At 47.8% G+C, this 22,914-nt stretch overlaps 8 protein-coding genes across 8 annotated transcripts; 4 read left to right on the top strand and 4 right to left on the bottom strand.

Moving 5' to 3' along the window:
• Positions 1–829: 829 nt before the first annotated feature.
• BJ212DRAFT_1215656 (uncharacterized protein) lies at positions 830–991 on the top strand (the record flags this gene model as incomplete). The annotated part of the gene is made up of 1 exon (XM_041329299.1): positions 830–991. A coding segment is annotated over one exon (162 nt), but the record flags the coding sequence as incomplete, so codon positions are not given.
• A 2,451-nt stretch (positions 992–3,442) lies between these two features.
• BJ212DRAFT_988635 (CoA-transferase family III) lies at positions 3,443–5,155 on the top strand. Its single transcript, XM_041344520.1, has 8 exons — positions 3,443–3,607; positions 3,654–3,964; positions 4,017–4,030; positions 4,078–4,098; positions 4,150–4,190; positions 4,237–4,386; positions 4,436–4,778; positions 4,832–5,155. The coding sequence occupies exons 1-8, from the start codon at positions 3,578–3,580 to the stop codon at positions 5,095–5,097; spliced, it is 1,176 nt and encodes a 391-aa protein (XP_041196240.1). The 5' UTR covers positions 3,443–3,577; the 3' UTR covers positions 5,098–5,155.
• A 1,293-nt stretch (positions 5,156–6,448) lies between these two features.
• BJ212DRAFT_1265585 (uncharacterized protein) lies at positions 6,449–6,877 on the bottom strand (the record flags this gene model as incomplete). The annotated part of the gene is made up of 1 exon (XM_041330498.1): positions 6,449–6,877. A coding segment is annotated over one exon (429 nt), but the record flags the coding sequence as incomplete, so codon positions are not given.
• A 23-nt stretch (positions 6,878–6,900) lies between these two features.
• On the bottom strand, positions 6,901–9,333 carry BJ212DRAFT_988606 (uncharacterized protein). Its single transcript, XM_041344519.1, has one exon. The coding sequence runs from the start codon at positions 9,065–9,067 to the stop codon at positions 7,370–7,372; it is 1,698 nt and encodes a 565-aa protein (XP_041196242.1). The 5' UTR covers positions 9,068–9,333; the 3' UTR covers positions 6,901–7,369.
• Positions 9,334–9,395: 62 nt separating this feature from the next.
• BJ212DRAFT_1338107 (acyl-CoA dehydrogenase/oxidase) lies at positions 9,396–12,174 on the top strand. The gene is made up of 17 exons (XM_041334996.1): positions 9,396–9,552; positions 9,615–9,635; positions 9,698–9,788; positions 9,847–10,049; positions 10,100–10,165; positions 10,220–10,272; positions 10,319–10,406; positions 10,464–10,533; positions 10,580–10,811; positions 10,862–10,873; positions 10,923–11,117; positions 11,170–11,247; positions 11,297–11,435; positions 11,493–11,524; positions 11,582–11,702; positions 11,753–11,792; positions 11,848–12,174. Exons 1-17 carry the CDS (start codon positions 9,505–9,507, stop codon positions 11,916–11,918), a joined length of 1,560 nt encoding a protein of 519 aa, XP_041196243.1. The 5' UTR covers positions 9,396–9,504; the 3' UTR covers positions 11,919–12,174.
• A 959-nt stretch (positions 12,175–13,133) lies between these two features.
• Positions 13,134–16,888, bottom strand: BJ212DRAFT_1478266 (uncharacterized protein; the record flags this gene model as incomplete). Its single annotated transcript, XM_041339682.1, has 13 exons — positions 13,134–13,222; positions 13,278–13,794; positions 13,846–13,916; positions 13,967–14,033; positions 14,084–14,308; positions 14,363–14,687; positions 14,737–14,947; positions 15,001–15,098; positions 15,149–15,260; positions 15,316–15,944; positions 15,994–16,094; positions 16,151–16,184; positions 16,233–16,888. 13 exons carry the CDS (start codon positions 16,886–16,888, stop codon positions 13,134–13,136), a joined length of 3,135 nt encoding a protein of 1,044 aa, XP_041196244.1.
• Positions 16,889–17,962: 1,074 nt separating this feature from the next.
• Positions 17,963–19,453, top strand: BJ212DRAFT_1551038 (uncharacterized protein; the record flags this gene model as incomplete). The annotated part of the gene is made up of 4 exons (XM_041341912.1): positions 17,963–18,025; positions 18,080–18,192; positions 18,246–18,313; positions 18,360–19,453. 4 exons carry the CDS (start codon positions 17,963–17,965, stop codon positions 18,995–18,997), a joined length of 882 nt encoding a protein of 293 aa, XP_041196245.1. The 3' UTR covers positions 18,998–19,453.
• Positions 19,384–21,110, bottom strand: BJ212DRAFT_1297595 (actin actin-like protein; the record flags this gene model as incomplete). Its single annotated transcript, XM_041332617.1, has 9 exons — positions 19,384–19,479; positions 19,530–19,569; positions 19,622–19,665; positions 19,715–19,840; positions 19,896–20,051; positions 20,110–20,574; positions 20,633–20,918; positions 20,978–21,004; positions 21,055–21,110. 9 exons carry the CDS (start codon positions 21,108–21,110, stop codon positions 19,384–19,386), a joined length of 1,296 nt encoding a protein of 431 aa, XP_041196246.1.
• Between the last annotated feature and the right edge of the window lie 1,804 nt (positions 21,111–22,914).

Raw genomic sequence — 22,914 nt, forward strand, 5'->3', positions numbered from 1 at the left:
GGTGAGTACATTCAGGACATAAAACTTACAAATTGTTATCAAGAATGAATTGTCCAGATTGTCCTCCCTGAAGGTTGGACAATACAGTGGAATTATTGACCTCCATACCAGCAGTAACAGCTCAGCGAGTATCAACACAGCAAGAAAAACATCCAAGTCCTTCAAACTCTGCCCTCTGGTTGGCACATACTCCCATCACATTGTAATCTCCCTCTCAGATTAGCTAGGAAATAGTGGTATGTGTCATTCATCTTCATACCAGCCAGGATATTGATGTTACAAGCATCAATATGGATGGTTTCTCTGAGAGGTCCACACCTCCTCTGTCTGACTCTGAGACTACGAGCTCAACTTGTGTCGACCTATCCCCCTCTACACAGTCTAGTTCCATGTTGCTATCCCCTCCTAGATCTTTGAAACAGTCCAGTGCCACCTCTTCCTTGGACTTTGATCACTTGAGTCGTTTGGGGAAACGAGCTCAACATAGCTGCAGCAGTAGCTGCGGCCTCTCCTTAGTATGACCATTTATGAAGCAAGATCATATTTCTTGCTTTCATGAACAGTTGCGTGCCCAGTACAGGCCACGCCTCATCCATCACTCCCCCCCCTATGAGCTCCAGTTTGCAAAGAAGCAAACTCTTGACAGCTCATGCAAAGCTTTAAACCTTCAAGACTTACATGAGGTTAGAGTTTTTTTTTGAACTTAATGTATTGTGACTAATAAAATATACAGGGCATGGAACTTCTCCAAAGAGGTTTATCTCCCATGTCCAATGATTCCTTCTACAAGGCTGTTCACATGAAACAAGCCACCAGGGAAGACCTCTGACACCAGCTCATGCACACCATCTGGAGGCTTGAACGTAATAGGCAGGAAAAATCTTTCCTGAAATCTCTCCAACAGGATCAAGAAGGTGAATTCAAGATGGCGGAGACAGAAATGGAGATATTCAGGGGATTCATTACTGCCTGGGGGCTCCTGGCATTGGAGGACAACAAAGACTACCTCAAGGCAGTCTTTGTGGAGGAACTGGACCACTATGACATTGCCAGTGAGCAATATGACCAATTCATGACTCATGCTGGAAAGCGTGCCACCCCTTTCCCAAACAGCAGCGATACTGAACTGTCAGACTCCCACAGTGATGTGGAGTCTGATGATAGCCTAATCTATTGATCAGAACAATGAGAATTTAGGGCATGTGGCCTTATCAACGAATAGGAAGAGTGCAAGACCCTACTTCAATCTACCTCGTGTACTGATTTATTGATGATACATGTACAGTACAGCCTTCATTTTACATTGTTCAATTCAAATCTTGATCGTATTATCGCCCCCTATGACCTGTTATTGATCTTGTCTGTACATTTTATGTATATGATTTATACATTTGTTGTGCCCTTCAATTACATGTGAATCCAATGTGGCAAGTGATTTTATTTGTAAACAGATAGGAAGATGACTGTCCACAACTAATGCCCCCACGAAAACACTCACAACAAGCAAGATGAACATCCAACAGGAACAGGGTAAGTGTTTGAACTATATCCAAAGCACACACTGACACAATGTTTAGGAACCTCCTTGACCAAAAAGAAATTCAGATATAAACACATTGGGTCGGGATATTGTGACCCAGCTTGGCCTCACGGAAGATCAGCCAGAGGCCCCTGAAAACCTTCACCATTCATCAACTATGTCGACAGCTACATATGTGGGCTCTGACTACCACCCTCCCGAACTTGACTATCACCCTTCCCAGCCTGACTACCACCCTCCCCAGCTTGACTACCACCCTCCCCAACTTGACTATCACCCTTCCCAGCCTGAATACCACCCTCCCCAGCTCAACTACCACCCTCCCCAGCTTGACTACCACCCTCCCCAGCTCAACGATCACCCTCCCCACCCTAATGATCATGTTCCCCAGCCCGACTTCTTCAATCAGCTCTTTGATCAGGAAGATGACCTCTACAATCAGCCAGAGCCTCAATACCACGACTTATCCGAATTTGGAGGCTCTGGGGTGGCGCATCATACACGATTGGACCTCAAAGATGCCACTGCACTGTGTGCACCCAGTCCGGGGCCAGGGCAAGCACCAGCACCAGCACCAGCACCAACAATAGTAGGTGTTGTGTTGCCCCATGAACGAGAGGTTCAGCGGGGCGAATTTAGTGGTGGTGTAATTCATGTATGTTTTCTTTTTCTTTTTTATGGCTAATACTAATTACTTTGGCTAGGAGCTACAGACGACACATTCAGTTGGCCGACCACGCACTATCGAACGACATCTCCCTCCCACACCTGCACCCAGGCCAGCACAGATAGAGATTCCATCATCTGCAGCTAATCCTCCAGCTAGTCCCTCAGCTAGTACTCCAGCTAGTCTGGTAGCACCTGTCAAGCTTAAAAAGGACGAGATCAAGGCGATCAAGACTGAGGCAAAAATGCTTCTCCGTCACACAATGTTGCGAACAGAGGGCGTTTCATCAACATGCAGGCAATGAGATGCACATATTTTGAATGTGTTGCGGGATGCCAGAATCAACGCAATCGGAGAAGGTGAGTACTAATGATTGTATGAAGAACATCGCTGATATATATATACATGTTTAGTTCCCTATGAATTGTTTGAGACACTGAAAGTGCGCGAAGAGATGGTGATGTCAATGTCGCATATGTGGAGACTATTCAAGACATATGCCTCGCATAACGTTCTAGATGCTTTGAATTTACGCCTCCCACCCGTGGAGAGGGCTGGCATAGTACAAGGGTACCTCTCCTCTGGACTCAACTTCCTGCACAAGATTGAAATAGTAAGTGTCTTATCGTGCGACATTAAAGCGACTTATTATTACACTGATAGGTCAATGGGGTCGAAACCACGCGTTTTTTGGAGGCCAAGTACTTAATGAACATGATTGTAGATGTCATATGGCAGGAAGGGCTATATCCCAACATCAACTTGGAGAATCTCGACTGCATCTTCGGTCTTGCGGGGGCTGCAGTTCACAATGCCATCAAGGCATATCGTGAGGGTACATACGAAAACGTTGACGCATCCGCTGAACAGTTTTATGATATCTATAATTCCATCATAGTGCTGATAAGACAAATCCGTCTTGATGATGCACTGAGAGAATGGTATGTTTCTCTATGTAATCTAATCATCGCGCGCGGCGAGGCAGATTTAGGGTTGTAGTTTACGTTTATCTGTATAGATAGGTTTACAATATATTATTTATTGTTTCTTGCCCATTTTTTGTGGTCGCAAATTGTATTGCACTGGAGCCGAATCGCCTAAGGTGCAATAACGACTAAAAAGGCGCGTGAGCCGACACCGACTAAATATAGTTCCCAAACGGCGCCTCAAAGGCTCGTTTCTGGATTTTGGATTTGCTGATGAAGTTGAAGATATAATTAGTCTTGTTTGGCTAACTTAAGTAACCGGAGCTCGGAAGTGCTCGGCTACCAACCCGAGGAAGTGCGTGTTTACTATCTTCCTTCGCTTGTCTAGGAGAGTCCTAGTATTTACCTGCTCACTGATTACAAACGACGTCGAGTGTCTAACCAATGTCGCTCAGTGGCATCAAAGTAGTAGAAGTACGTAGCAGTTGAAGTGAAACAAACAAACGACGAACATCCACAGTTTGCAGGCCTGGCACCGGGTCCATTCGCAGGTCTGGTACTCGCTCACAATGGGGCATCCGTCATCCGCATTGATCGCCCTTCCTCAACTTCCAAAGATCTGCTTTGCACGGGAAAGCGGTCGATTGTGTTGGACATGAAGACTGCGAGCGGAGTGCGAGTCGCGAAGGACCTCATTGCTGAAGCAGATGTCCTCATTGATCCATTCAGACCCGGAGTGCTTGAGAAACTAGGGCTCGGTCCTGACGTATTTCACACCAATGACAGGCGGGAAGGTCTGAATGACAAACTTATATATGCAAGGCTCGCAGGGTGAGGGTACACATGAGCTTCTGAAATCCCATCCAACTGATGTTCCCTCAAGGTTCCCAAGAAATGGTACGCATGCCAAGTGTATGTTCTCGCATGTTCTCAGCAATTTTAAGGCTCGCACTCTACTATGGCCGGTAAGTATTATAACATCATACGCGTGGCTTTGTTTAAGATTTCCGCCATAGGTCATGATATCAATTATATCGCCCTTAGCGGCATTCTCTCCGTGCGGCTCGCTTGTACTTTGACGAAGCATGTCTAAACTCTTGCAGATGCTTCCGGGAACCATCGACAAGCCCACCTTTCCTTTGAATCTAATTGCTGACTTTGCTGGAGGCGGCCTACTGTGTGCGAATGGTATATTACTGGCTATAATCGAGCGAGGTAGGAGTGGCCGTGGACAAGTCGTGAATGTGGACATGGTACGTGCCGGGGCATTTAGTCTCAATGATTTATAAATATAGGTGGCAGGTTTCTGGTTCGCGTTATGTATCGTCTTTTCCACTTCTAAGTGTTGGGAGCGGTGCCTGGGGAGGACCGCGAGGCACGAATCTCCTTGATAGTGGCGCGCCATTCTACGATGTTTACACCTGCTCAGACGGAAAGTGGATGAGCGTAGGGTGTTTGGAGCCCCAGTTCTTTGCGCAGTTTATTGGCAAATTCAACGAGGTCATGAAATCCAGTGGAAAGCAAGGGAGTTGGTCACCGTCACAGTCGACGCAGTCTACGAAGGAAGATTGGCCCGAACTTCGCAGGTATCTTGAAGATGGGTTCAGAACACAACCAAGAGATTTCTGGACGGAGGTTTTCCACGGCAAGTATTGCATCACAGAAGGGTTCTCATGCTGATTGATTTGCCATCATTAGGCACTGATGCTTGCGCAGTTCCAGTCCTGTCTCCCACGGAAGCAGCTCAACTCCATGGATCTATCTACCCTAGTCCCCATCCGGAGCTGAGCAGAACATCACCATCACCTCTACCAGACGAAATCAAAACACTAGATCCAGGGAAACACACAGCAGACATTCTCAGAGAACTCGGATTGTCTGAAGAGAACATGAGGCAACTTGTCACTGAGGGAGCATTCGGTAAAGAAGCACGAGACCTAGAACGTCCCAAATCGAAATTATGAAGAACGAAATATAACGTCTTAAAGACCATGAATAAATGTCGAATACTAATGCTCCGAAACTGATGGTGATCAAGTACGCGAAAGGTGTGAGTCAGATTTTCTCGTAAAATATCTATCATGCTGGCCCGTCTACTCGTCTTCGTAGCTGCTGGAACGAAAAGTTAGGTGGAAGAATAGTAGCTAGCTGATGCCGTATGCCTTGAACCTGCTGAAGAAACTGCCGCAACTGCATACCATATGCCTCAGCGACGACAGCCCAGTCGTATTCCTGTCCTCCATCCTGTGATAAAGCAGGGATTTGACAGAAAACAACTTCGGTATGTACGAAGTGTTTCGTTCGATTGAGCCCCCAGTGGAACTCGTTCGCAAAGGGTCCTGCATTTGGTCCTTTAAAGCAGAGCTTGCTTAGCGGTCTGCCCAACATCTTTCGCCCTGTAACCAGTTCCTGAAGGAGGTTCATCGTAGGCGAAGGCTCGTCGTCGGGGACACCGCCCGCGCCAACCACCTGCGCACAGTACCCAGGTGTGTGCAGGGTAACAGTGCGCAACTCTGGCCACAGTGGTGCGCAGCCGTGAATGGCTGCTTGTTTGTCACTGTTCACGAGCATGCGTATCAGGTAATTTGTTTTATCGATAGGTATGAGCAGTTGGGAGATACCAGGGGTTGCGCGAAGGAAATGGATGTCCATGTCCTCGCTAAACTCGCACCTGATATACCGTAGCACGCGCAAGGACTGGAACGCATCCGGATAAGACCGTGTCATGAATCTGTGAATAGCAGATATTGCGGAGCAATTCATATCCACGAGGTAGAGGCTCTCGATATTTGGCGTGGATATTACATCAAATATACGGATGCCTGTTGACACGGCGAGGCCATGTACCACTAATTCCCTCAATAAGGGCAAGCGGATAAGCGGAATAGGGGTTACATTATTCAGCTCTATAGCCGATTTCACATGGAGCCTACGGAGGGATGGGAATGCCGACACTGCTCGGAAGAGTTTCTCGCGTGTGAGCGGGAAGGGTGGCCCTAGTGGCGGGCAAAAATGGAGCGTTTTTGCTTCTGTTTTGGGGAGGATGACTACAACGCTGTCGAACCTAACATCGGATAACAAAGGGGCTCCCTTGGTGAAGAGCTTTGCAGAAGCGATGGGACCTGCAGTCGACATTGGTCCCCTGCACATCACTCGCAGCCGTGTCAAAGCAGGGGCAGACACGTCACGAAACATTTCGAGGAGCGATGCCAAAGTCTCTCGTGAAACGGCATCGAGAACCAATTGTCTGAAACGGGGAAGGTGTGGTAAGATAATATCGGTCAATACACGCTCAATCTGAGGGTGCTGTCTCCATGGCCCGATGTATACGTCGAGAAGCGACCCATCTGACCTCTTCAAATATTCCACGAGCGAATCCTCTTTATGCGCGAATGGGTAATGAACAGAGGACCAAAGGGAAGGTGAGGTAAGGGCTACCTCACGCCAATGACTTGATACATGCGACAGTCGTACCTCAACGGGTGACTGGTGGAGAAGGAAGAGAACGCCGGACCATTGTGGATTGAGCTGACGGCACTCCTCAAATATCATCGAGAGGACATCAGAGGGGATACGTGACACCGCTGCCTTCTGGTTCTGTATGCGAGCTGCACGGACCTGTAGATTGCGGATCGAGCGGGACAGCTCGTCCTGCGAAGACTGAAGTGCCCGAATTTGTTGTGTTATCTCATCCAAATCTTCCTGACTCGTATTGCTGCTGACCCTAGCCTGGTCGTGGTTCATCGACGGCACGTCTATGAAATAAGTCAGCTGCTGCAAAAGGTGCCATGTTGAGGCTCACATCGAAGAACAAAGAAGTTCAGTGATATTTTCCTGTGGACCTCCCAGGGTTAAAGGGCGGCTGAAAAACACGTTGAGAACACGTTTTTTTGAGGAGGCTGATGTCGGAGGGGACTACTTGATCGGACAAGGTGCGGGCGTGAGCCAGCAGTAGAAGGTCAGAGAATGAGGACAAAACTCTGACCAAGCGAATTCTCGCAATCAATCGGTGCTGGTGCGGATCCGAAATCTTGTCATGATGCTCAGTGCGGTTTGGCTCCATCATATGATTTAACGGAAGTGGGCGCATTGTTTCATCCACCGTTCCGGTGGCTGTGCTTTTCTATGATTGCCCTAGGTATGACGTGAAATCATGTCGAAGTACAGTAAATTACAGATAACGAGCAACAAAGTTGAGGATCAAGTCCCGTTTTAGATTGAGAGAAACAGATCCTTCTATGGAATATGTGTATGTGTTGAAGGGTATGCCATGACTGGAAGCCCCCGGGGATGGATAGCCGGAGTACTGTGGGGGGCAAATTGTTGATGCTTCTTGAACATGAAAAGACGATATTGGTTTCCAATGTAGTGAGCAGCAAACGCCCAATCCACTTCTGAATCCTGAACGTCGACTGAAGAAGGCAAAGATGCTGAAAAGAGTTCAGTATGAAGATCTTCGTGTGTTTTCACGAGAAGAGTTGTGAACTCTTCATAGAATGAACGAGCGTGCGGACCCTCGATCCGAAGAAGATCGAGGGGCTTGCCCACCGCTCTCCTCTCCTGTACTACCTCCAATAGTAGTCCCATCGTTGGGGGCGGATCATCTTCTTCGTCGGATTCCACATCCTCTCTTTCTCGGTCCAATGGTTTGGAAACGTGGAGAGTCAAGGTGCGGAGATTGCGCCACAATGGAGGCACCCCATGAAGGGCAGCTTGTCTATCGCTGTTCAGCAGAAGTCGCAGGAGATGAGTGTGATGTTTGATGGACACAGCAAGTTCAGTGAGAGCAGATGTTGCATGAGGGAGGTAAACGTCGAGATCATCGTCAATATCGCAATTTATGTATCGTAATGTGTGGAGATGTTGGAAGTGCTCTGGAGATGTTCTGGCAATAAATTTGTGAATTGAAGACAAGCCCTGTCGCCTAACATTGACAAGGGACAAAGTTCTGATGGCAGGAGTGGAGATGTTGCGGAAAACGTTGAATCCGTGGTTCAGGGTATTACCGTACACTAATAACTCCTTCAGGGCAGGGAGTTCAACAGGTGCGCTACCAGGTTCTTGGTGAAACCCGCTAATGAACCCTCTCAGATGTAGGGTAGTAAGGGTAGCTGATAGGGGAGCAAGGATATCGAGGAAAGCAAGTCTGGACAAAGGATTCCCGGGTCCTGGCTGCGGTTCAAGATGCAGAGTGGTTGCAGAACACTGGGGCAGTCCGACTGCAAGGGCGCTGAGGCGTACATCAGATAAGAGTGGCGCTCCTGCTTTGAAAATATCGAGGCGAGGAACAACACTAGAAGCGCTGCGGGTGTCATTGCAACAAATCCTCAATCTTCTTAGGGTCGAAGCGGGTTCTTCTGCGAACAAGGGAAACAATGCGCAGAGTTCCTGGCGCTCGTCGGTGTCGAAAGTGAGCTCGCGAATCTGGTTCATTCGGGGAACAAATTGCGCGGCAATAAAGCGCAGCAAATCCGGATCAGAAACTCTTGGGCCTATGTGAACACTGAGGGGCGCTTGATTGCACCGCTGGAGATATGCCATAGCGGCAGCCTCTTTGTGCAAAATCGGGAACCTGATAGTTGTCCACAAAGCAGGGGTTGAAAGTGCTACTTCCCGCCATCTAGATGAAACGTGGGATAGCTGCACCTCGGAAGAAAGTGGGCGCTTTACTACATTGCTCCAAGGTATAAGTAGCCGCCGGCTCTCCTCGAAGATGATTGCAAGCACGTCTGATGGAAGACGAGATACAGGAGCAGTCTTGTTCGTAATATGAGCAGCACGACTTTGAAGAGTGCGTATGGTGGTGTGGACTTGAAAGGCTTCAAACGTTAGGGCGTGCTTCCTCTCTTGCAGGGCGGTAATTCGTTTATTAAGGTCGTCCAGCTCTCTCTGGGAATCATCGTCAAGAAAAGAGACTGAGCTCATTGGACTCATGATTTCTGAGAAGCCCCATCATCCATTAGTTGCTTTACGGATACCAGCAGGCTAGAAGGCTACTGACGGATGTTTTACACAAAAACAATAAGCAGCCTGTTGCTGACTTGCAATGATTGCTGGATTCAACTTTGTATCGTGTAGTTGTCGTCAGACAGATCAGAAAATAACAGACACCAAACTGTACAGTACCTTGGCCGTTAGCGCAACGTCGCGAGAGGCGATGTCCACGATGGCAGTTGATGGCACGGGATGAGAAGAAGCGGAAGCAAAAGGGTACTTGGGTAATCAGCTTGGTTCATCTGATAATCTGTCACAAATCTGTCATGTTGAGCCGGCTCGCTTTGCCGAACTGGACAAACACGTGAAACTGAAGATGAGTCTCCCGTATAAGACGATGACAGGTCCGACAGGGTCTTTTAAGACATCCTGCTCCCATGGCCGCCAAAGAACTGAAACAATTTACTCTGGAGGAGGTTGCTGAGGTGCGTTGAAAATTTCACTTAAGGCCTTGAGACCACTTTCTGAGACCGTCGCGGAAATGTAGCATAACAAGCCGGATGATTTGGTATGTGTTGACTCGGTAGAGCATCTTAAACTGTTACTGAGACGAACAATTATCTTTTTTAGTGGGTGGTCATCGACGCAAAGGTATATAATCTGTCCCGGTTTAAGGACTTGCATCCCGGAGGGATATCTGTCTTGACGGATGGGGAAATTGGTAGGATGCCTCCCATGACAGCTATGCATGACAGTTTCAAATGAAATTTGTTCCTCAGCTGGCCAGGACGCTACGGAGGCATTCTACGGGTTGCATCGTCATGAAATTTTGGAGCGACCTCAATACCAACGCCTTCAGATTGGTACTATTCAAGGCGAACAACCTGTCGTATACAGCCGAATTGTCGGAGAAATCAGTGACGTCCCGTATGCAGAGCCTACCTGGCTGTCACAGGGGTATCACAGCCCTTACTACACCGAGGTGAGCTGTTCCAATCGTTTTCCGGAGCTCTTCCCTGAACTTTTATACAGAACCACAGGAATTTTCAACAGGCCATGCGTCGCTTTGTTGACGAGTTCATTTATGAGGATGCACAGGTGAGGCATCAGGATTTCTTTCATGACCCGTGCCTTATTCAATTTCCGTGATAGGCCCGCGAAGAGGATGGCAAACGACCCAGTCAAAGCGTAATTGATAAGATGGCGTATGTTAATCTACTTCTCGTCGTTCAGGTTCTTATTTCTGTATAGTGCAGTGAACTTGCACGCAATGCGTATGGGTCCAGGAAAACACCTTCAAGGGTTATCCTTGATGGACGGTCTCGTGAAACCTGAGGAGGTAAACACAATCATATCCTGAATTCTTCGTCTCGCCCTAACTTAGGTGCTTTCCTAGTTCAACTATTTCCACGAGCTCATTATTACTCAAGAGATTGCACGATGTGGTGCACGAGGATACGGAGATGGTAGGTGTTTCTCACATAGTCGGTGGTGCCTACTCAATATTCACAGGTTTAATGGGAGGGAAGGTAATTGGACTGCCGCCGGTTCTCAATTTTGGCTCGGAAGCATTGAAGGCTCGCGTTGTGCCTGAAGTCTTCGCCGGCAAGAAGTTCATTTGCCTCGCCATTTCGGAGGCCCAGGCTGGAAGTGACGTTATGGGTTTACAAACAACTGCTGTCAAGAGCGAGGATGGCAAGGAATGGATTGTAAATGGAACCAAGAAATGGATCACCAATGCTACGTGAGTAACCAAGGGTCATTCTGAACTACTGATAAACGTGTTTTGCATAGTTTCGCAGACTAGTGGGTATGATCACCAGTTCTCAGCAGCAAATCTAAGCGTCCTTTTCAGCTTCACCATAGGCTGCAAGACTGAGGATGGTCTCACTGTCATTCTTGTCGAGCGTGGACCTGGCGTAGAAACGCGGCAAATCAAAACAAGCTATTCGACGACGGCAGGCACGGCCTACATCACCTTCGACAACGTTCATGTCCCTGTTGAGAACACCCTCGGTGAGGAAGGCAGAGGAATTTTCGTCATTTTGAGGTATGTAACAATGGTGTATGACGTGAGACTTGAACACGCATTTGCGTCATAGCAACTTCAACCACGAACGGTGGGTCATGTGTTGTAGTTCCGCTCGTAGCCAGCGCAGTATTGTTGAAGAGTGTCTGAAGTATGTCGAGTCCATCATCTCGTATTTCTCCTTCTTACGGCGAATCTAGATGGGCGACTCAACGGAAGGCATTTGGGAAGCCCTTGATATCACAAGCTGTAATTCGCTCCAAGCTTGCCGCAATGATAGCACGGACGGAGAGTGTACAGAGTTGGCTGGAAAACATCACGTACCAGATGTGCCATATGGTAAGAACAGCTTGTCACTCTCATTATTCTGCCACGTAGTACTTACGGATGGTTTAGACATACAAGCAACAATCTCAGAAGCTCGCCGGGTAGGTGGTCGATATATTCCCTGTGTAACCGCCACTGATAATTTTGTTTCTCCTCAGTCAAATCGCCTTTTTGAAGAGCTATAGCACTCGGTGCGCACAGGACACTGCAAAAGATGCTGTTCAGATATTTGGTGGCCGTGGTATCACACGGACAGGTATGGGGAGGTTTGTCGAACATGTAAGTCGACTTTTCCAGCAACTGTCATTATCTTACTGGCGCCTTTGCAGTACCATCGCACTGTAACGTTCGATGCATTGTTGGGAGGTGGTGAGTTCCTTTTTTCCTGGATTCACATATGGATTCACTTGATCATGTTCTGCAGCGGAGGACGTCCTTGCTGATCTTGGTGTTCGACAAGCGATGAGGGCTATGCCAAAGAATGCCCGGCTTTGATAATTAGAGAGCTCCGTTGTATTGTACTTTACTTATGGATACTGTATTTTTGCTATATTTGCATACTTAACTCCGAGTCGTCGAATGGTCCTGAGCATTTTCTAGTTCACATACTAGATGGTCACGCGGGTTTGTGTCTCATGAGTTCGTGTTTTCACTCTAGCACACGTGATTCTACACAGAATCCTTATGTACATCACACATAGGCTCTCCTCAGTATAATACACTGTCGTATTTTTTTTTGTGGAAAAAAAACCAAGTGGTTTTCGTGCTAAGGCTCAGTTTATGGTGCTGGGGCCTAGTTTTACACGTAGAATGCACACTCCAGCGGTTATATCATCACGGAAAATTCTGAAATGGTATATGGGGATTGTACATGTTAAAATAAATACTCTGGGACCACTTTCTTGATAGAATGGTGCAGCATAAGAAATACGAACAGACGTGACAATCCATCCAAAGTGTGATGTATGAATTGAGATTCCGCTGTGTCGAAATGCGGCACTAAACACATGCGTTATGCTGGTGTATACGCAGTTGTGTGGAGTGTGAAATGGTTCGACGGCAGGGTGTGACATAATGTGACAAAAACGCGAACTCTTGAGACAATCCCACTCTGCTACACGGAAACTCTCCGCTGGACTCAACTCTTCGCATCTCAAGAAAAAAACTAGCAGGCATTGTATTTTCGACATCAGGCTATCCAACGGTAAAAGAATTGTACATTTTGACCCAGACGTTGAGGAGCTATCGTTGCAAAAAAACGTGAACTCTGGTGACCATCTAGGATGGTGCCACGCGTACCTCCAGCTTCGCGCCACAACTCTGCTCGGCTTTGCAGTCCTAGTGTCGGCAGCTACAATTTCACGGGCCGCAGCCATTCTAGTAAAAGTCCTGCTCGCCTCACTGCCGCTTACCGCGCCTTGCCTGGTAAGTACATACTTACTCCTGCTCATTCTGACCACAACAGACACTTCTTCCATACTCCGATGAATACATTTTTTCATAAGCGTGCGGCTGCCAACGGGATACCACGGACAGTGGACACGAAAGATTCCAAGAATACAATTTTAGTTCCAATACAAAACCGCATATCGTACCTCGAAGCCTATAGCATAATACATGAGAGAAAAACGCAAAAAACAATAACAGTACCACATATTACAACAACATAGCACTGAAACGATACAGTCTAAGAAAGTATGGCGACGACGCTCATGTCATCGAACCAAAATGTGGCTCATACATCGAATAGTCTTGGGTTGCGGAAGTATTGTATGACATTTGATTCATCCACTGGAAACCTGCAGTGAAAGCTGTTAGTAAAACGGACTTGAATAGTGATAGTGTCAGTCGTACCAGGGACTAAGGTATCCTGCCACAAAGGATCAGCCATAATCTGTGCCGACTCTAAAAGGTCGGCATCCAAAATCGTCGGTAACGGGTCATGGAACATTTCAGATGATGTCACGTGGTTCTGCAGCTGGGCTTCTGAAAAGCTTCCCGCACCGGGGTACATGTATGAAGGAGAAGGAGAACCAGAGTTGGCAGAGGATGGAGATGGATAGTCAGCAGATGTAGAGCTATCTGCGACTAGACCGCCACGAGTCTTGGCAGGCGTGGTCTTCGGCTTGCGTGCTCGTTTGTGGATACCGGGGCTGGTCAAGGGTGACTTCCCTGAGGTTGGTGTCAGGTCGACTCTGACTATAGGACTAGCTAGCAGGCCGGCCAGGAAACGAGAATATAGGGAAGGCCCGTGCTTTTCATCGAGAGCTACGTCCGGCGCCCCGAGGAGATCGATTGTTTTTTGCACGAGGTCCCGAATTTCGACCCGGCGCTCATACGTAAAGTACTGCGCATACTTAGGTTGTAAAAGCTGTGCGGAAAAATGTCACGTACTGAGAAGTGAGCATAACAAGTAACGTACTTTAACAAGGAAGGCGCCAGCAAAACTAATAAATACATATTGTGCATCGGGTGCGTGGCGTAAAAGAACTCCTGTCAGCCAGTGAGATGAGATGATGGACTCTATGAAATACACGACTTACTCTCTTCTTCGGTAGTGTACAATCGGTGAACGAAAGCATTGATGACGTCGGATGCCCTCGTAAAACACTACAAGAAATGAGACTATGAAAATGAGAAGAAAATGAGTAGATACTGACTCTCATTAAAAATGAATTTTCATCCAAGCAGTCTTCTTTGGCATGCTGCAAGCCAGAAGAAAGGGCGACCAAACGGGCATAGCTGAAGGCCATTTTCAAAAGACCAGTGCGGAAAATAAACATGGCGCTTTTCGGTTCAATCCCATCTAGCTCATGGAACCAATGTGCGCCGACGCGAGCCAATTCGTCGTCGGTTTCACTAGCAATCTGAGTGAAATTGGAAGACTTCGGGTCTGTCAGTTTTGGCGCAAGGGATCGTGGGAATAAATGAATACGTACCTTGTTAAGTCCGGTAGGGTGGTGTGGGTCACTGCGAATCTTCTCCATGAATTTTGCGAAAATATTGAGCTCCATGGAGTAGATACAGAGGTGAATGTCGAAGTCCTCAACATTATACTTGGAGGAGCACCACCAATCGTGCAAATGGTTTGCAATATAGTCAGAATTAGGAATAATGGGTGCTTTGCCGTACTGAGCACCTGTCGACCGGTCCAAGTTGAAGCAGTTGATCCAGACACGCGTGCGATTAAGAAGCACACGAGCGTGGTGCTCATTCAGGGGCGTTGTGGTTGTAGGCCTATTCAAGTTGAGGTCCTGGGCCAGTCTAGAACAACGTAAGGAGATGCCGTGAGATATAGCAGAGAGATCTTTACCGGATTGCAACACCAAGGTACACCCAGCTGCGATCCTCTTCCCAGCGTCGTGAGGGAACAGGGTAAAGCTGTAGTAGTAAGTAAGCAAGACACATTTCCTCATTCTTGGGACCGGTGATAAGCGCAGTGCCCGCCGCGAGCTGTGCGTAACGCATCAATTCCGCGTACAAGCCTGGACGCTGGGTGTAGAACCGAGAAGCGACAGCACACACTGAGCACAAATGTCAACACAAGAAGAAGAGAGCGAAAGTCAGATCGGCTCACCGACTGTGAAGAGGAAAGGGCTTCTCATAACCACGTACTGTGGAGTATGAAGAACGCGGTCCATCAATGACGTTGACAGGTTCATTTTATCAAAGTATCTGAGCATTTGAATAAGGAATCGTACACATGAAAATAAAATAAAACTCACAGTTTAAACAGATTCTCAACGTCTTCTAGAGTAACAATTTCACGAGTGAGAATGTGAGGAAGATGCTGGCTACTAATCGAAGGATTCGACCGGATAGGATCGGGAGCAGGAGCTAGACGAGATAAAGACTCGGGACATGCATGTACTGAAGCAAAGCATGTACTTACATGGTCTGAAGAAGTCAACGTTCGCTACGCCAACAGCATCCTGAGGTTCTGGTTCCGCACTCTTTCCTCTAGCACGGTTGGCCATATGGGCCATTAAACCAAATGGACTATCTGCGTGGGGAAGCATGCCCAACTTTTTATCAGCAAGCTCCTTCTTTTTTGCTAGCGCAGTTGGAGAGTGCCTTTCCCTTGACTGTGAGCGACGGCTACGTCCGCCTTCCTCTGCAGTGGTGTATCCGTTATCTTCGTCATCGGTGTCGTCGTCTTCGAAATCAAAGCCGTACACTTCCTCATCGCTATCAGACTTCTCAGGATCCTTATCCACGAGCATGGAATGAGTTGTACCGCCAAGGGCAATCAAGCCACCAAAAGTGTCAATTGAGGCACGGGCTTTTGCAAGCCAATCCTGCACTTCCGGTTTGGGTGGAGCAAAATCCGCCGGGGTGTTAGGATCAAGGGTAGGAGAATGAAGATCGATGGAGGACGATGGGGACGTTGGTATCGTAGTGGTCGAAGGACTACTGACTGAGACCGGTGCAACTGGTCGGTTGGTAACATCGAGCTGAGCCATAAGCTCCTGAATTTGAGCAGCTTGTTCACGAATCTGGTTCAAAAGGTGTTCTCGTTTCCTATTGTAATGTCTTAACTTGCTCAGCTGAAAACCAAATGAGCACATACGGTGGGGTTCGTCGTGGTTTGCGTCCCGGAATGACACAGTCCTGACCGGCACCTGTGCACCTTTTGCAGGTGTCATTATCGCCCCTGAATTCGCATCGGACCTAGTGTGGTGGAGGCGTCTCGATACTTGAAATAAGGTCAAAATATACACACGTACCTTCAGGCTTTTGCACCGAGCACAAGCACCCGTTCTGTGTGATTTGTTAGTTTGGATATGGTGGAATTAACTGAGGGCGCACGGTCTCGGCCTGTTCGCGGACTCTGGCATTTCTTGTGGGTCGGGTACCACAGCTCGAGGATGGTGGCTATCGTCATCGACTCTATGGCGTTTTGATTGCTGGGACATAACTGCGTGCATACTGTCTATGATCTGCGACTGGATCTCGGATTGGCGAATAGGTGGTCGATGGGTGTAAGGGAACTGCATAGGAAACCCGGGACCTGAAGGGGTGACGGATGTTGCGGAGAGTTGGTTGTGTGTGCCCGGAACACTTGAAGCGTTCATTCCTGATTGGAATGCGGCCTGATATCCAGGACGAGTAGAATTAGCATTATAATCTGGTGGAGTGAATGTGAATGTGGTTGAAATGGGATTCAATGATTGGTTTGGGTTTGAAGTCATATTAGGTGATGTTGCAAAGGAAGGAGAGCGCTGTTGGTAGGCAGAAGCTGAATCGTATTGATTTGACGGATGTGAGTTATATTGAGACAGAGAACCGTTGAGAAGATGCTGGGCACCAGAATGCGTTTGTTGTAGAAATCTTTGGGAGGTATCTTGGGCTGCGAGGAGATACGGTACCTCATCTTCGAGCAACAGGTGCTGTTGGGTAGTGAATCGGTGGTTATGGTCCCAGGAAGAGCCGTTAGGGCTCATATCGTGAACAGAACTAGACATCGTAGACGATGAGCCTGAACGACGATAACAGATGATGGAGTGTTAAAGAGCCACGGAATGACTTGCGGTCAGCTCGACGAGCTCGACCGGACGTAATATACGGATAGAAGAGATGAGCCTGAAAAGAACACAAGGTGCTTTTAAAGGACTACTAATAAGTAGAATTCCGAGAGTACATGAGAATTGAAGACACCATTATGGGAGAGTGAACTCACGAGATTAAACGACAAGTCGGCAATAGGCGGACCGCTGTAGGGTCTTACAACGAGCTAGTCCTGAGGCCTGAATGAATGCCAGTGAAGGCAAGTGGCCGTCGACGTCGGTAACAGCTTTAAAAACGCTTGTTTATATTCAAGATCTTCAAGTTCGAATCGAGCTCGACTCTTGGAAAGCGGCAGTGCTCCGTGGCTGTGAATTTGCTTCCTTAAAATTAAAACATTCACTGCTTTTCGGTCGCTTTCGCAACCAGTTTGACTGGCGCTGCCACAGAGTACTACCACGACTAATCGAAGTCGTATAGCTTGCTTGTCAAGTAATTCTTCCCCGATCAGCCTCCGCTTTCCGGGGCAGCATTCTCCGCACCCGCCGACTCCTTCAACCCGATACTTTCAGAACATCCCGATCCTAGAACTTAAAACGAGTTCGCTTAAACTCATCTATGATGTCAGGGAGTCTGTGTCTCGTTAGCGCTGGCACCGTGCCATCGAGGTCCTTGGGCCCCGCACATGATACGGTTATTCTGCAAAGCAAACATGCATACTCATAGCATCCATTTCCCCACATGGCGCCAAGAGCCCAAGCACCACGGTTACTTTCAATGTAAAGTCCCTTTCCATGGCGCCAACACGCTTGCTCGTTTCCGTGTACACCATAAATTTAGCTCGTACATGTCTAAGACTCGTTCACACTGTACTTTCCACAATAGTTCATTAGGTATGTTCTTGGTTGAAATTGTATGCTTGTGGACTGCTATAACCGCCCATTGTCGATTGACCTCTCTCAACAACGCCACTGTCCACACCGGTCAATTATAAGACGACCCGTCAACGAACGCATGTTACCTCAAACTCAACGATGAAATTTTCACTCTCCCAAAATAACGCTGGTGGCAGTGTCGAAGCTGCCCCACCAGCTTTCGTTCGTCTAATCTTCTTGAATTCTTGCACCGTTCCGACTGACCGTCCCGAACAGAACACCCCGCGACTTCGACTCTCCGGTCGTTATCTCCATGTGCTTTGGTCGGGCTCTGCTGCTACGCATGAGGACCAGATGAATGAGACTGATACCGTTGCAGGTGACGAAACGTATGTTCCTGTCGCATGCGGTATCTTTTTACTGACGATTGTCCCCTAAACAGAAAATATACTGGTGATCGCTCCGTCGGAGTAGAAACGCTGGAAATAATCTCGGTCCCTGAAGGCTCAGGTGAGACTGTTGCGTAGATCTAAATTTGAGCACCTTCGCTGATCAGGCTCTTCGGATACACCCGTAGAAGAAACTCTGCCTGACGGCCGCTCCCCGCACGGTTCTGTTACCGATGCGGCCAAAGCTGAAGTAACGCTTCAGCGCTTGCGATCACCCGTGGCTGCAGCACTCGCAACGTTGGCCAAACACTGCCCACCGCAGCTCGGATGGAAAGCAAAGACAAAACGACAGTACAGCTCCCTGGAACAGGAAGATTCTCCTAAGATAACCAGGAAACGACGTCAGCTCATCGGTTGGGGCCGTCCGCGACAAGAGGAAGACCTGCTCTCATGGCTCACTCATGCTCTGGTACCTTCCTATGTGCAACCCTCCGATGTACCTTCCGATGTACATGCCCAAGACAACAAAATCGCTGAAGATCCATGCGACTCTGTATCGGTCAAAGGACTAAGTACCTCTCTCGCGTCCATACCAGAGGAACGATGGTCTTACTGGCTTACTCGCCCTTTGCGCACGACTCGGACATCTGATGCCTTGGCTCTGGAGGATCTACAATCTCCAACTTTCCCGCCCGATCACAGCCAAACTCCGCCGATCCCCGCAGTACGATTCTCCAGTGCATACGCATCGTGCTTTGCAAATCCACAACGTCAGCCTAGTGTTATCCGTTGGAAGTTGCCTTGAGTCCCCACTGCCCAGCATCGGCGATATAAAAATTGTAGATATCATCTTCTATGTCAAGTGCACGGACGTGATACACCACAACCAAATATTTGTTTGACAGATTCCGTTGGCGGTGACTTGCTATCAATAGACGGTATCAGCCATGTGGATGCCCTCATCCGGCATTCATCACAGAGCGCGACCACAGTTCTCAGCATTCTTTGGTGACCGAGCTACTCGTACCCCGCGGAACTAGAGCTGTGCATACCTTGTTCTATACGAAATCAACTTCTAGTGCTTCATGCAGAACGGCATTTTTGGTGAAGAACATCGATACATCGTTCAGCATTCAATACAATTGTCAATTTTCAACTCGGACCGGTATACGTCTGAACTCAATCCGCAGCCTATGTAGCACTACCGAATATTTGATACCGTCTGCAAATGCTCGGGCCGATTTCGTCGTACTGCGCTTTTGTATGGCAAGACGTATAGAACTCGGGCTGAAATGAAGGTTAAATTGTGATGAAACTTAGCTTAAAATAGTCCGTACCAGTGATGCAAGCAAGGAGCCACCAAACCATACGGCATATCTTGAGAGGAAGTCAGTTTTGGTGTGGAATATACGAAAAACCTGGATCTCACCGCTGGCGCTTGTGCGAAATTACATCTACATCCACACCAGATGACTGTTGTTTCGTTAGGAGTTGGAAAAAAACAGAAATGTTGAACGCCGACCTTGGTAGTGCTGCCACTTGAAACGACGCTAGCCTCGAGTCTGCGATCAACCAGCTGCTTTAGGTCTCTCTTGAGACGCTGGCCGAAGTGCTGGAACATGGTAGAACCTCCAGAGAGAACTATATTCTACATAATCGAAATTAAAATGCAGGGGTAAATGAAAGCCAAGAAGATTGGTCACCTTGTACAAGCCGCGGCGGACATCGATCGGAGAGGCTTTGATAACATCGTCGACAATTTCTGGGAGAGGTGTGAGGAAGTCGGAAGAGTATATCTCCGGGTTGAAGAATATCTCCGGAGCCAAGAAGCGTTCATAGCCCACATCAATAGAATATTTCTAGTGAAAACACATGGATTAAATAACCGATGAAACATGTTCTAAAATGGGCACTAACTCTGCCGGTGACGCTATGCTCACCCTCATATCTCTCAAAGTATTTGTAGGGTTCCGCGTCGTATTTCCGAAACTCTTTGACGATATCCTGGCACGCGTAACTGTAGTTTTCCTTCACTCTGCTAGCGACCCGCAGCTGATCTTCTGGTGGAACGGCAGCCATTTCACCACGTTCACGCAATAAGTTGAGCACGAATTGTGATATGTCACGACCAGCGATGGGGATGTGTTTAATGGCACTTCCAATGACGTACCCTTCCGCGCAAGGGATGACGTGCGTGACACCGTCTCCCGAGTCGATGACGGTGCCGGTGAGTGTCCTGTCTGTGGCACGGTTGGATGTCCAGGATGCGGCAAGGGCGAGCACAGCTTGTACAGCGATGTAGAGACCCTTGATATTGAAGGACTCAAAGAAGATTTCGGCCGTCTGCTCTCTGTTTTCTGGAGGGTTAAGCGGAGGCTCAGTCTACGAGACAAATGATAATCAGAATATTTGGGACGTGTAATATGAAATGATGTCATACCAAAAGGAAGTAATGATCTTCTGGTTCAGCCCGTAGATACTTGAATATCGTTTGCTCCCAGTATCGTTCCATGTGATCCCAGTTGTCGATCATGCCATGGCGAATGGGATAGTGAACCCCATAACCAGGTGTCTTCGCATTGGCAAGGGCTTCGTCTCCAATGAAGAAGTCGAGGTCTTCAACACCGCGTTTCGATGCGACATTCCCAGGTTTCGAAGGAATTGGAGGACCACCACGAGTAGGTTGAGAAGCAGGTCCACGTGTAGCAATTGCGGTGGGGAAAACGCTAGATTCATGCAAAGTGCGTCTGACAGGTGCGATCTTGTATGGAATGGCGAGACTCACTATGATGGATCGGAATTTCCTGCGAAGCTGCGATCGACGTTGAGTGAGTGCATCAGAGTTGATCGTTTCGTGCTTACCCTATCTTCGAGTATCCAGTTCCATTGTCGCAGATAATAGGCGCAAGGACTGACATCCTTAGAAACAAGTCTTTATCGTAAGTCCCTGTCAAGTCACTGTAAGTATTGAGGTTGCTGCGATTCCTATTTGTGTTTGTGTGGCAAAGCCTTTCGTTCCTAACTTGTCCAAACAACCCACTCGGGCCCTCTGAGAGTTGCAACTCCAGGCCAAAGACAGTAGTCAAGTGGATATCGTCTAAGGTCTCGTCTTTGACCGTTTGAGTAATTTTCTAAACGAAAAAGGAACTCGGTAATTTGTTGATAGGGTAAGCTCGACCAGTCAAGGTTCGGTTCGTATGTACGCATGTATAAAATGCAAGTATGGAAATATCACTGCCATAGACTCCAACGGCCATTTCATTCTGACAACCTATTTGTGACCTGCCGACTTTGTATGTAGTGTTCATAGAATACCCCATCCCTGGACCCGAGCTTCTACAGGCCTTCATATTGACTCCAACGCTCTTATCGTCCTCAACTGACCTTTGAGTTTCAGATTGTTAGGGACCCTCTGGACCCGCCTGCGAATGATATACTTGTGCCGATGGATGCACCAATTGTGTGCATGACGTCCGGAGCACAGCCGGTGGTTCTGATATTCGAAGTTCGAAAGTCTACTTTCGATGCCGCACAGCGTAGTGTAAACGACCTCTTTGGTGTTGCTCGTGTCTATGAGTGATCCTTTGAATTGCGGAAGTGCCAGAATGTAAGATGAGTCCCTGTATCAGAGCGACAAGTTTGCATGACGAAGGCAAACGAAACACGTCACCTGATAACAGTACTGAGAGCGAAAGTTTTTGAGTAATGGGCAATCACTGTAGTCACGGTAGTGCAATCTAAGCTAGTCGAAGGGATAGGTGGCAATAGCGCATGATCCCTGCAACCGGTACTACCTGATGCCGGTAGCCTCATCTTCTGCAGAAGCAGAAGTCGTAGGTTCGTCATTACGGGCAGAGTGTGCATGCCCAATTATCCACCATTAATATTCATTTCGCAGTAAGCTGCCACGGTGACTAGTGTATGAATGAAAAACCGCAGTTTATCATGTGTACGGGCCTGTTGGATTTGACTAGGTCCGGCCGAAACTGGCCACTTGAATCGGATAATCATAATAAGTTCAATCGTACCGTCATCCATCGGCCAGCAGTGAGGAGCTAGGTGGGATTAGACTCGTTGGGCCAGCTCCTGTCGTAAATCTAATCAGTAACAGTAGATGACTATGGCCACTCTATAGCCGCCACTACTACATGTCATAATCCAAATGTTGAAACACAGAATCTGACATATGACCGTTTGGATTTTGTATGATAGAGGGAGTGTCGTGAAAATTTCGGGTACTTCCTGACCAAGCACACTTATCCTCTAGAGCACCAAGTTGTGAAGTCCCCCAGAGCTCAGGCACGTCAAGAACAAGGGGAAAGAAAATTTCGGAAGAATTGCAGCAATTAATCCCCGAGAGATTTAATTTTGATAAGGTAACTTCTTGAAAATATTATTTTATTTATGTAACTGCCTTGGAAACGAACTTTACTGATTGGTATGGCAGCTCACCACGGCGCTCATCACATGAACAAGATCATAGTTGCAATTATGAGAGTTCTCAGATATTCGGGTGATTTTCTTTCTACTCTTACCATCTGTGTACTTCTGAATCTGCCTGTTATAGCTTACGCTGGCTCGGTGCGTTTGCTCTTTTCTGATTCAGGTCTTGTTTTTGTCAACCACTCACGTCCCTATTTTATAGTTGAGCAGGGAGAGTATCAACGTCGAACGACATTCGTTCAACTTGGGCTCTTCCATATTCTGCAGCTCTGTTCACAT

This window comes from Suillus subaureus, assembly GCF_016647635.1.
Source record: "Suillus subaureus strain MN1 chromosome Unknown BJ212scaffold_7, whole genome shotgun sequence".
NCBI classification, from domain to species: Eukaryota; Fungi; Basidiomycota; class Agaricomycetes; order Boletales; family Suillaceae; genus Suillus; species Suillus subaureus.

What these genes read in the sequence shown, in the direction of transcription:
- BJ212DRAFT_988606 (XM_041344519.1), bottom strand. Translation starts at nt 9,067, where the DNA reads ATGAGTCCAATGAGCTCAGTCTCTTTTCTTGACGATGATTCCCAGAGA.
- BJ212DRAFT_1338107 (XM_041334996.1), top strand. Translation starts at nt 9,505, where the DNA reads ATGGCCGCCAAAGAACTGAAACAATTTACTCTGGAGGAGGTTGCTGAG. An exon ending in CGTACCAGATGTGCCATATG is followed by an intron (nt 11,436 to 11,492) that starts GTAAGAACAGCT and finishes CGGATGGTTTAG; the next exon opens with ACATACAAGCAACAATCTCA. An exon ending in CAATCTCAGAAGCTCGCCGG is followed by an intron (nt 11,525 to 11,581) that starts GTAGGTGGTCGA and finishes GTTTCTCCTCAG; the next exon opens with TCAAATCGCCTTTTTGAAGA.
- BJ212DRAFT_988635 (XM_041344520.1), top strand. Translation starts at nt 3,578, where the DNA reads ATGTCGCTCAGTGGCATCAAAGTAGTAGAA. An exon ending in CTCGCACTCTACTATGGCCG is followed by an intron (nt 4,099 to 4,149) that starts GTAAGTATTATA and finishes TTTCCGCCATAG; the next exon opens with GTCATGATATCAATTATATC. An exon ending in CTGGACGGAGGTTTTCCACG is followed by an intron (nt 4,779 to 4,831) that starts GCAAGTATTGCA and finishes TGCCATCATTAG; the next exon opens with GCACTGATGCTTGCGCAGTT.